Source organism: Ambystoma mexicanum, chromosome 2q, assembly GCF_040938575.1.
Source record: "Ambystoma mexicanum isolate Mex_15411 chromosome 2q, UKY_AmexF1_1, whole genome shotgun sequence".
In the NCBI taxonomy this organism is placed as follows: Eukaryota; Metazoa; Chordata; class Amphibia; order Caudata; family Ambystomatidae; genus Ambystoma; species Ambystoma mexicanum.
This window is the reverse complement of record NC_090924.1, coordinates 188,249,186-188,261,623: the sequence shown is the minus strand read 5'-3', so window position 1 is coordinate 188,261,623 and position 12,438 is coordinate 188,249,186. Positions and strand designations below refer to the sequence as shown.

Below are 12,438 nucleotides of genomic sequence, written 5' to 3'. Positions count from 1 at the left end.
GATGAAATTGTATTTTCTATTTATAATTCTTTAAAAAGATGTGAAATAAATAATAAAATAAAGAGTTAAAGATTTTCAAAATTGAAAGCAAGTTAAAGATGCATCGCATCGAACAAAATGGTGTTGTATAATCACAACTTTTAGGGAATTATATGATATTTTGAGGATATTTGAAAATGAGTGAAAAGGGAGACAAGTTATGCGAGACGAGCATGCTGTTGTTATTACCATAGGGGAACAATAATATGTTGTTATTGGTGATTGTACATTCATACTTTCAGAAATGTTCTTAATTGGATTTTACGGTTGTCTATTTTCTTTTATAAGTATGTCAGAGGTGGTGTGTGTTTAAAGTACACTCTTTTGGGTCTCAACAACTATTGACATGATACGCTGCATTATATGTCTGTATGTCCATGCTGTCCAACTCCATTCATGACATGGTGTGGCGGGTCAGAGGACGGCCACAGAGTCTGATAATCCATTTCACAAAGAGGTTTATTAAAGAAAAGGGGAAAGGACTATGTTTCCCGATGCTATAAGGCAGCCCTACCTAACTAAACTAGCACTAGGTATGGGCCTCGTCCATCATCACTGAATGTCTCAACACAACCGGCCCTCCATTGAAACTAAGCCTAACTGACCCTACCCCTAGGACAAGTAAAGACAGGAAAATGACTTTTTTCCTGGGGCTTTTGCTTCTTGCAAAGTTCTGTTTTAGTAACTGATATTCAGATAGTCTCTGGTGACTCATTGTATCAGTTCACATACATTTTACTGTTTTCTGGTTTCGTCTCTCTTTGATGGTTACTTTTAACGGTTTTGTTATTCTTCTCTGGATTCTCTGTACAGAGAGTTGTTCTGTGCTCTCCCCGTGGTAACGTTATCCAATTTTTCAGCATCCCTTTACTTGAACTGGAATGAGATTGGTCCCACTATGATTCTCATTTCCTCCTCTAGTTTTAAATATCACAGTCTCTTTACTTTGACTAATTCAACAGCTCGCCCGGCTGTGGAATAGTTTGCAAATGATTTTAAGGTTGCTGAGGCCTGCTGAGAAGAGTTCTCAGTTTGTGGATTTAGGCCCTTGCTTTAAGTTCTGAAGTAAAGTTCTGGTCTTTGGAGATTGATGGATTTGAAGTCTGGATCTCTGGATGTGAAGTCGTCGGTCAGCATGCTCCGCAGCAAATGGAATTGAATGTCTCTACCTGTCCCAGCAGTCTCTTTTTATGTGTTTTGAAAATGGGTGTGTGCCTGGGCCTAGCTAAGCCTGCCCCTCTCTACTTGTCATTGGCCCAATTCTCCCCTCTCCCATGATTGGGGGAAGGAAATGGATTGTCATCATGATGAGGTCTGTTTATGGGTCAGAGGATCCTCCCCTGGTCAGTTTGCCCACAAATCTATATTTGATTCAAATACATCTTTCCCAGATATACAATTTGTTGAAATTACATGTACACATTATATATTCCTTATGGTCCATGCTTGTCCGCCTCTGATCTTCCTGGGGGCTTGCATTCAAAAATGACAACATTTTGCGCTTTTTAACTGGTTTTGCAATATCGGACATTTACCCAAAATTACACACATGTGCGCAAGGAGTATGGACATTAATTGATGAAGTGTCAGATTTTTAACTTGCAGACATTTGGAGTAAGACATTTGGAGTAGCAACCCCCCAGAATACCCCACAGGGTCCTAACGCCTCTCAAAATGTTCACAGAAAAATCACAAAAATAATGATATTACTTATATAATTCTGACAAGTCCGCACTATGAGTTATCTATCTTTTTAAAATTATGCCCTGGTCAAAAAGGGGTGTGGCTTCCCACATCACAGGGTGGAATAACTGGTTTATCCACTTCCCCCAAGCTCAGCTGCTAGCAGAGGCACTGCCCCTCCCAGTTTCCCCTAAGAGGAAGCCACTTTATGACGCCCCCAATATAACATTTGCCTGAGTCAAGGGAGTTGCATTGTTCTGTTCCTCCCAGTTAGGTGCTCCACCCCTAATCTAATCAGAGAGGTGACAACTCCTTTTGGCAAGGGGCAGCAGGATGCAGCTAGGCATACCTGTCGGGGGTAGTTGTCAGGCAGAATCCAGTTTCACTAAGCCAGGTTTCTGCTAAATGTCACTTTTTGTTCCCAGTTTTCTACATTCAAATCAAACTGACAATTTGTACCTATACATTAAATAATTACTTCCTTCAAGTCATTTCAGAATATGGTTTTACATTCTTCCACCTCTTAGCAAGTCTTTCCTTGGTCTGGTTTTGTTTCATTTGTGCAGTTTTACACAAAAGTCTGGTGGTTTTAAAACGCCGGCTCTCTGATAGTGGTGAGTACTGGTAATGCAACCATTTTTGGGATTAAGAAAATGAATTCCCCACAGTTCTGAGTTGCTTTTTTTGGCAATCAGCATTGCCATTCACAATGGTTTCAGGCTACTGTGTGTGTAGCCCAATGGTGGTTTTAGGCAGTGCTCTCTTGTGCTCACAACATAGGCAAAAATGGGTGGCAGCCTATTCTTCATGTTTTCCCTGTGCACTCTCTGGGGAGTTCTGGCCATCATGATGTTTTCAATGCCAGTAAGGCACAGTTTTTGTGGTAGGGCTCGGATGCATGGGTAAAAACATCCCACAAACGTCACCAGGGCTTATACTTGATCAGGGTTTGTTCTCTCCTTCACCAGTGTGGTCGCTCATGATGCTGCAATGTCTCTTCTCTCATGCCGTCGTCTAGGATGGTCACAGAGTATTTCTAATACCGTCAGGTTCCACATTTCTGCTTCCCAAGTGGTTTTGGCATAGTTTATTGGACTCCTGGTCCACCACCAGCATTCTGTGGTCAACCCTCCACCTTCTTTGTCTCTCTCTCTCTCTCAGGACTACAGGATTCTCCAGCTTTACTTCTCTAGCTTTTTCTGCTGGTAAGATGCTGCACTGCTTTGTGTTCCTTTCTGGAAATAGGACGTTGCGTGTCCAGCTCTCTCTCTGCATTAGGCACTTCACCCATTTTGTAACTCACAGGCTTTTATCTTCACCATTCTCTTCTTTAACTTGTAGTACAAGATGCCTAGTTCTGCATGTCCAGCCTTCTTGCATCAAGAAAAGACATATTGAGCCTGCTGCTTTGTCAGTCCATTGAAGACCGCCTGTTGCCACCTGATCATGGTGACTCCCAGTGTCATGCATCTTCTTCGCTCCCTGGATGTGTCCACAGGTTGCCTGTTCTGCAGAAGTCATTATATTTTCTGTGCAAGTGTGTTCAGCTGGAAGGGACCTGGAAACGAGATTCAAACACAGAGATCGACCAAAAATAAATCCTGCACACAAAAGTGACCTCTGCAACCGTGACCCTTGGGCCTTCCTTGACCAAACCAAGCAGAGAAGACTGTGTCCCTAAGGAATCTGGAACCTCAGCAGTGGTCTCTGGAAATATCGGAGTTGGGGGTAAGTTCATATACCTGTTTCTTTTGCCCGCTGTCCTCCATAGGTTTTCATAGGTTTAAAGTCCTGTTCCTATCTCTCTCTTTCCTAACTTAGGTTTGTGGTAGCATGGTGAAGGATCCCTTCCTAGGCCTAACTTGGTGCAGTAAGATTGTGAGAGTTACTTACCTGAACTTTCCTTAACTTTTTGAACCTTGAGTCATATCCACTGGCATCATCCAATAACATCGTAAACCTACCTGAAACGTATAACTTTGGAATTGGTGACTTTAGGGCACAAGCCCCAAACCATCTTACGGTTGGAATTATGAAGTGTTGGGGAATTATTTTATGGTTGTTCTAAAGTGTTTTGACTGAAATGTATGCATCAGACACTGGTTATCAAATCAAATGCTTTCTATCTTCCCATGAGGTTTAATGTATATATCTTTGTTATAGTAAGTGTGTGGCAATATTTGACTAGAAGTTTCACTTGCTTAATTTGTATTTTAAAGGCCATATAATTCAATATAGATTTTATATTTTCCTGTCTAACTGGAATTATTGGTGTTGTTCTGTCCAGACTCATTGTATCCCTAGATCACTCTTAGAGCCCCTCCTAAGTCTAAAACTTACCATTCTGCTACCTACCGTGATCAGGATTGGCTAGACTTTAGTGTCTTTCCTGTTCACCATAATAGGTCGGCCTTCCAAAATCCTCCTCAGATTTTGGAAAATCTATCTTAACCACATACTAGTAATGCCACAATTGTCAGCACATCAGTGGCGTATGGAAACTATTAGACAATTCATTATTTTCAAATATATTCATTGATTTTCACAACTGAAAATGTGTTTCCCCGCCTATGGGACCATAAACACAATTAAACTTTCAATAAACAATGGGCACAAGCAAACACCCTTCCTCCATGACTATGTGCAGTTCTCATTCATTGTTGAATCATTGATAACGGTTATGACATCAAATTATATTTATTTAGATTCATTGTTATAGAGTTTGTGTTGCCTCAGATGTTCTGATACATCATAGATACCACTTTAGCAAAGATGGTCGATATATGTGAGGAGATGCAGGAACAAAAAAGCACCTTTACGTACATTTTAACAGACATCGACCTTCCAACATTTTCAGTAAAAGTAGGCCAAATATTTTAAAATGAAGAACTTACTGAAACTGCCATCAAGAACTGCTTTTGCACCCAGTGATGTAATAACCCAAATGCTTCCAGTTGGTTTAACATATTAGATAAAGGTCCTTCTATATCATCCGCTGGGCCTTCCATCTATAAACACTGACTTCAGCATCAAGACATTTTTCAGATATGTACCCAGTCACCACCTTTTTCTTTCTGTCCATAGGCTACTTGCAATTCCTTCGGCCCACTCTGCTACTAATTAAGTCACTGTTTTATAAAATTCCATGCTTCAATATTTTAGCAACATTAACAATGTTTTAAGCTTCTGGAGATCCCTCAAAACATTTGCATTGCCTAATTATGCACATTGTTCATTCCTTTTGATTTTTTTCCTCAGAATCTGTAGTGCCATAGTGTCTATTTATTTATTTACATTTATTTCAGTGCACCGAACCCTGGGGCATCTGGGCGCAGGTTACAGGAAGTGCATAGCACATTGGTTACAGTTAGGTAAATAGCAGCATATGTTTGGGTGTACAATTTAGAAAGCCTCACCTCATGGCACGAGGTACTAAATCAAACATGCAGTTACAGGTAGGTAAAGAGCAGCATATGTTTGGGTGCACAATGTGTAAAGCCTCACCTCATGGTACGGGGTGCTACATCAAACATGCAGTTACAGCTGGCTAAAGAGTGACATAGGTTCAGGTGCACAATTTGGAAAGCCTCACCTCATGGTGAGGGGTGCTACAGCAAACATGCAGTTACAGGTAGGTAAAGAGCGACATAGATTAGGGTGCACGATATGGAGAGGCTCACCTCATGGTGCAGGGGGCTATATCAATCATAGTAACAGGTAGGTGGGAAACAACATAATGCATGGGGCAAAATGACAGTAGGGAGTTCACCATTATAGAGACCAACACAATCAGGCAATAGTGTGAGACACAGAGTTGGTGAATGTCAATACGTAGTGGGAGCGAGTCATCAGGTAATGTAGGTGATACATGTTTGGGTCCGGCACTCGGAGACAAGCTTTTGGATGTGGTTGGCGGATAGCCGGGTGGACTAGGGAGTGGTGTATAACCCCCGGTTGCAGGTCCTGCATTGATGGGTGCAGAGTGATGGGCGCGCGCTCTGCCGGTTTATGGATTCCTGCAACAGTGGTGTGCAGAGGGTAGAAGGATCGGGCAGATTGTCGAGTGCTACTGACCAGTGTCGTACTGGAAGAAATCTTGAGGGAGGCGGGAGGAGTAGCTTGGGGAAGTCAAGTAAACGCTGATGGGCTGAGAATGGAGCCAATACCGGCAGATCTCCTTTGTGTAACCAAATGGGAGCGATGGAAGGGTTGTCTCTGAGAGCAGAGTACAGACAAGTGTCGGAGACATAGGATGCGTATGAGGGGCCAAGGCACCTCTTACCTGAATGAAAGGCTGGGATGCTGAAGATAAGTAGTGAGAGGCATCACGAACAGCTGTGGAGGTTTCTTGGATCAGTGAGGAGTAGTCGTTAGAGCAGCCTGGCTGTCATGCCCAACAAGACAGGCAAAGACAGGAGCCTTATGTTTGGGCCTTGGTTCTGGGATCGGTTTCGCCTCACGGCTCGGCTGAGCTCCTGGATTTGTACCCAGGGACCACCAATCAGAACACATGGTGCTGCAGGGTGGCTCACCAAGCAAATCAGAGAGTGTAGGAAGGCTGGGCACGGCGGCGGCCATCTTTAAAGTGGTTTTGGGACCACTGGAGTTGCTGGCAGATGTTGTGTGCAATGTTGGTGCCTTGATCAACGGAGGCACATCCTTCTTGTCCAGGGTTTATTGTGTAAAATGTAATTTTTATTGTACAGATAACATAGCAGACCTCTTTTGGTGTATCTACCCTGAGAATAGCACTCACGCTTCAGGGTTTGCACTTCTTGTGCCATTGTAGGTTACTTCAGAGGAAAGCCTTGTCCAGTGGTCTTCACTTTCTTGTAACTAACTTGTGTGTCTTTGCCTTTTGTAGTCACCATGTCTTCTAACTCTTATGAGACCCTCTTGGGTCACTATGTTACTATAGCAACTGAGTTTGCATCTGGAAGCTCTACCTTCTGCTCTTATCCTGTCTGGTTCAAGTGAAGTCAAGAAGCATTATCTGGGGCTATTATCCCATAAAAGCATAAACAAAAAAATACCATCTAAAATAAAACATTCATGAATCAAAATGCTAAATATAAAGCAACGGGCAGTTATCGCAAAAATAATGTAAATCGAATTGATAGATAGAGTCATAAAATCTTCTATCGCATATTAAATGCAATGACTGGAAAAGAAAACAATTTAAATAAAATTCAATTTTTTAAAATGGCAGCAGTACCAAAAAACGAAAAAGGCTTCACTATACCAGGAACCTTTATTCCCAAAGCCAAGGCATTTTTAATAAGTCATTTACCCACCAATCCTGCTTTATCATATTCCATAAAAATGTACAATATTGCATCTCTCTATTGCTAGAAATGCCTATTTCTCAACACAAATGATACTTTATATATGTGAGGCTTGTTTTAAACATCCAAGAAAGATGAAGCGCTGAACTATTTCTCTATAACATGACCGGTGTATTTGTAAAGTGCCTGTTCACCCCCAAACAGCATCTTGGCGCTAATAACAGATGTGTTTGGTTACCCAATTGACCTTCCAGGATTTGAAGCTGTGACCATGAGGTCAAACACAGGCCCCTGTAGTGGATGCATTGATCTACTGAGCCACAGGCCCGGCTCGTACACCGTTTAGTTTGGTTGTCTCACATGACCATGAGCAGGCGAACATATGAAGCATGAAGACACCCAAAACACAAAGAAGGCTTTCTTCAGATGAGGGATATCCATCCACCAAAGGCATGAGCAGCACAAACGATTTAAAGCAAAGATTTTGGGCATTGTCTGGCAATTGACAAAGATTGGAAATGGGCACTTACCATCCTCAACTCATGTGTTGTGGATCAGATGAGCTCAGCACACCCTTTTGAGTCACACTGATGAATGTAATGTGCTCGGTTGATTGGAGTTCATTGTCTGCAATGTGTAGTACAAGGGGTGATGTACGTGCAGCGTGGCCGCACTCTTACTGCTCTTACTCAGAGCAGGAGTAAAACATATGGAGAGTGGGGGCCAGGACAGCCTCCACCCCACAAACGCACACCCGCTTGCCACACCTCCTCGGCTGACCCGCATTGGCCCTTTCCCTTCACTTCCCATTTTGCTTCCAAATACTGTGATGGACAAGGCACCTGAACTGTGCTTAAGCACTTAAATATATGTACCTATCAGAAGCCTCACACTGAAAACACAGACGTTACAAATGCAATGTCTGCACCGGTGATGCCTTTCTTTGCAAATTGTGGCTTAGCGGAACGTTATGGTGTTATTTGGGAATGTAGGGCTTCGCTTGAACTGTGATGGCAGCACCTGCACACGTGAGGCAATACTTTACATATGTGATAATACCACTCGTCAGAGGGCCTTACTGCGGCATTTGTGCTCGGAGGGTATAGCATATCAATAGTGACTACACCGGACACATGAGGGTATGTTTACAGGTGGTGACACCTAAATAAGTGAGGACATATCTTGCATGTGGTAATAGGGCTCTTCAGGCTGCACTTGGCATATGACGGCAGTTGCTTCAAGGCTACACATCACATTAGGTGAATGGGTAGGAATATGGACTCTTATTGGAGGATGTGATGACGCACATGGCATTGCTGGGAGCATCGGCAATCACGTTTTATGACTTATTTTATGGGAACTGTGCTATACATATAAAGGTATTATTGGGGCATATGCAACTCCACGTGCAATAAGGCAGACAAAACCTATTCGCTTTTCTACTGCTTAATAATGTTGTGTGTGCCATTATAAATCGGCCACCGGTATTTAAATAAATCTAGACTCTGGCCCCAAATTACAAAACAGTCTTTCTTCACCGAACAACGTGATCCACTTTCAGGAACTGGCTCCGGTTAACCTAGAGATGCATGCCTCAGGGGGATGTGCTGCCCCATGTGGACACTGCATGGAGGAGCTCTGTTCCTGTACCACCTAATTACCAGGTGTGCTAACAAACCTCTACAAAAACCCGATTCCACTAGTGCCCTTTGACTTGCAGTGTTGCTCACAATGGGTTATCTTGTGTGTCTTGTCTGTCTGTCGTGACACTGAGGAAGCCTTGGCCTGCTAAAGCTTGGACTTCGTGACATGGCCCAGCTGTGGTCTCCAGGCAAGCCTGTCTCTTTGTACTCAAGCTCCACTCTGTCATCTTGAGCGCTTCCCTTCCAGTGGTGCTGCCTCCTGGACCATCCACCAAACTGCAGCGTCTGAGCCCTCAGGGGGTCGCGCGGCTCAGGGTATCCTCGGGTACTGCTCCCCCTTATCTCCCACCTCAGCACCCCACACCTCCATGCTGTGTGCCCAAGGGAAGATGTTGGGCCCCTCTTGATCGAAACAGTCATGGCGCATTGGACTTTCCAGCACACCCTGTTATCCCTTGTATTGTGAGGGAATCCCTGCTGGCCACGTTCCACCCGACTGATGAGAGCCAGCATTGAAGCCGTTGCGTGGACACCTTTGAGTAGGGTGTGTGCCAGTATGCATCCTGTCAGGCCATGCACAAGCCTAAGCTGCCACTGGTGGGCCCCGTGCTCTAATGGGGCTGAGAAGCCAAAACAATGGAATGGAATTCAACCAAGAGGAATGCCCAGGGCTGAGAAACATCACACGGGCGTGCCCAGGGCTGAGAAACATCACACGGGCATGCCCAGGGCTGAGAAACATCACATGGGCATGCCCAGCTAGCACTCATGGCTCCTGCAAGCATAGTTAAAAAGACAACTTTTGCTGAGGAGAGCAATGTGCACTGCCTCACTCATGTATCACTCTGCCTCGTGTACTGGTCACACTCCATCACTGGCTGGTAACCGGGCTGGCCTACCTGATCATCTTTCTATTGATTACCCATGCTCCAATGTGCCTGCCATTGGTTACTGCTCATTAAGCCCTACACTGCTGGTTAATGCATCGTATCATATTTGTTATCAATGCCTCATGCGTTGGTCAATATAAATGATCGATATGATGCTATATCGTGGATAAACAGATTATCTCGAATTCACTTTTTATTTTTAATGCAACCATACCATGAACATATTTGCTCCCATCATGCAACTCTGCATGCATAACGCAGGGATGTTCTAAGACCTTCATACATGTGCTTCAAAGGACTTGGGGCAATAAAACTTACAAGTCAACGGAGGATAGCACAAGGGCGACGTGCTGGAGGGCTCTCGAAATCCCTTCACAGACACAGTCCAAGGTGCTTCCCACATACTCTGTACATTTTCATCTGCAGGGTTCCAGAAAATAAAATTGGCAAAGTGCACTTTTCTAGAATTTGAAAGTGAAAACTATAGAATCTTTAACTCTACTTGTGTGTGCTGAGGAACCATAGAACGTTAGGATCGCCTTTGGGAAATGAACTGTTGACAAGAGCCCTTGATTGGGCAGGCGGTATCTGTCTAGCAACGCAACTGCTCTTCGTTACTTGAGGGCACTTGGGACTTGTAGTTTCGTACACTCTAAAGCACCCCTTGGACTACAAGCAAAGAATAGCCCAAACAACCCTCTTAACAAGCCAACATAATAGATTTCAATTGTTAAAGCATTTGCCCGTCAAAGAAACATCTACATTCTTCAGAAGTGGGTGCTTTGTAGATTCAAATAGGTTGCTTTTTGATCATTTCAACTTAAAATCTTAGTTAGAAAGGTTGTGCTGTTGAAAATAGAATATAAAAAAAATCGAAGACCGAGGAATGACTTTTAAAGTGTTATATTATTATTTTTTTTTCGGAAGTTCATCAGTTTTAAAGCGCTATTTATAAACATAACTCCTTTGTGGTTCCCTTGAACTGGGCGTTCAGCCAAATTCTGAAATGCGCCATTGCTACACCCCTAGCCCAGAGAGAAGTATTTTTCAGAGTACTCACAAGTCTGTGGCTTGGCTCGGCCTCAAGGAGTTTGAAGATAGAGGTCACGTCAGGCCCTCGGTTGTAAGAGTCAATGGCCTTGCCTATGATGAGGGCCGCATGGTGGCCTGATGGTGTCCTCGGCAGAGCGGCGCAGCTTGCCGAAGAAGCGCAACACAGGACTAGTGAGAATATCCACCAGCTCTCCATTGCCTCGCGCTCGAGGGAAGCTGCAGCTGCCTCTGCTTGTTGCTAGATTATGCAGTGGCTGAATTTATTACTGGCTGTCTCCTCTTCCCCCCCTGTGGAATGTTCCCTCTGAGACTAACAAACGTGCAGCCAAAAGTCATGTATGCACACGCCATCCACAAACGCCTTTCAACAGATTTCAGTGCTTCTCAGGAAATACACAAGTATATATATATATTAATTGAAAAAACTATGTTAAAGGGACGTTATGGTTAAGTTGCACTAATAAAAACCTATGAAATTCAGTGAAAAAAAGTCGTTAAATGGACTTTATGGTGGTAAGTAAAACCGAAAAACTCCAGAAATTCGCCAGTTATGGTACGGTAAGCAACCATAACTCGCACTACCACCGTGCACTGCTAAGAACTAACACCCAGGACATCAAAGATGACATCACAAATGTCATTGATGACAACCAGTTAAAAAAAATCTACATATAGCCTATTAACATATTAAACTTCCACACACCAACTGTCACTTAACAATGTTCCACAAATATTTTGCATCTGCATTTTCTATACTTATACCCAAACGTTGTACATAGTGCTCCTATAAATGCACATTTGCATTGTACAGTGAGAGAAGTGCATAAATAAAAGGGGTAGTACGGGTGGATAAGTGCTCATGGGAGTCAAGGAAGGAAGTGCCAAAGGATGCCAAGGTGGGAGGCCACTAGTTAACTGCTGGGACAGAGAAGTACCAAGGGTGGGCTACCGTAACATCCCTTTAACAAGGTTGCTTCTGTGAATTAAATAGGTTTTTATAAGTGAAAATGTTTCATAATGTTACATCACTGTATATGAGTTACTAATAATTCCTCTTTTAACATATATGAAACTATAAACCTCCTTTAACAAACACATTTCTTTTTATTAGCAGCACATGCTGGGGATACAAGTCATTGTTCAATTGCCTAGGGCATGAGGATCGATCGTGACCACAGCCCCACCAAACCACCCCCATTACCCACTGCACCTACCCATCATCATAGTTCAGTATCCACTACACCTTCATAATGTGAACAATGGCCAGTACTCAAAGCTTGCATGGCCAGCGTCCACAATTCATGGGGCATGGGCTTTCGGCCATGTCGCATGCCCAATGGGCAAATTAGAGTAGACCTTTGTCCTTGCTGAGGGCCAGGCGCACTGCCCTCAGCAGCAAAGTTATATCAATATTTTTTGTACTTACATTTCGACACTTTCAAAAAAGTGAAACACAGGACCAATTTGCGAAACCATATTTTCACATCCTTGCATATGCTCCTTGTACGAGTTTGATGCAAATCCTTCCATGTTTTATTTTTTGAAAAGTGTCAAAATGTACCTACATAAAATAGTCATATAACTGAGCCCCCTCTTCACAACATTCATTCAGACTTTGCAGAAACATTCAAGGTTGGGTGAATATTGATATACCTTCCGTGAGCCCGTTGGGTGCATGAGCACTTCCTCTTCATGACAGAGCTTGCTGCAGGAGCAGCGTTACCACTACTCCTTGCAGCATATAATTAAATAATGTGGGTTTCGCCCCACAAGCAACCCGCAGGCCCCCGGCACCTGAGGAGGTCCAGACCGGCACTTTTGTGCTTCCTGGCTAGTTTATTAGCC

At 43.5% G+C, this 12,438-nt stretch overlaps 1 protein-coding gene across 2 annotated transcripts in view; it reads right to left on the bottom strand.

Annotated features, from left to right (window-relative positions):
* Positions 1-10,852, bottom strand: part of LOC138569268 (cathelicidin-1-like) — a 242,583-nt gene extending 231,731 nt beyond the window's left edge. Inside the window, exon 1 of one of the 2 annotated variants that reach the window (XM_069647099.1) lies at positions 10,601-10,852. In XM_069647099.1, the coding sequence (XP_069503200.1) occupies positions 10,601-10,789 (189 nt within the window). In that variant the 5' untranslated portion in view covers positions 10,790-10,852. The remainder of the gene's footprint in view (positions 1-10,600) is intronic. The other variant, XM_069647100.1, reaches the window with a different exon arrangement.
* Positions 10,853-12,438: the final 1,586 nt, after the last annotated feature.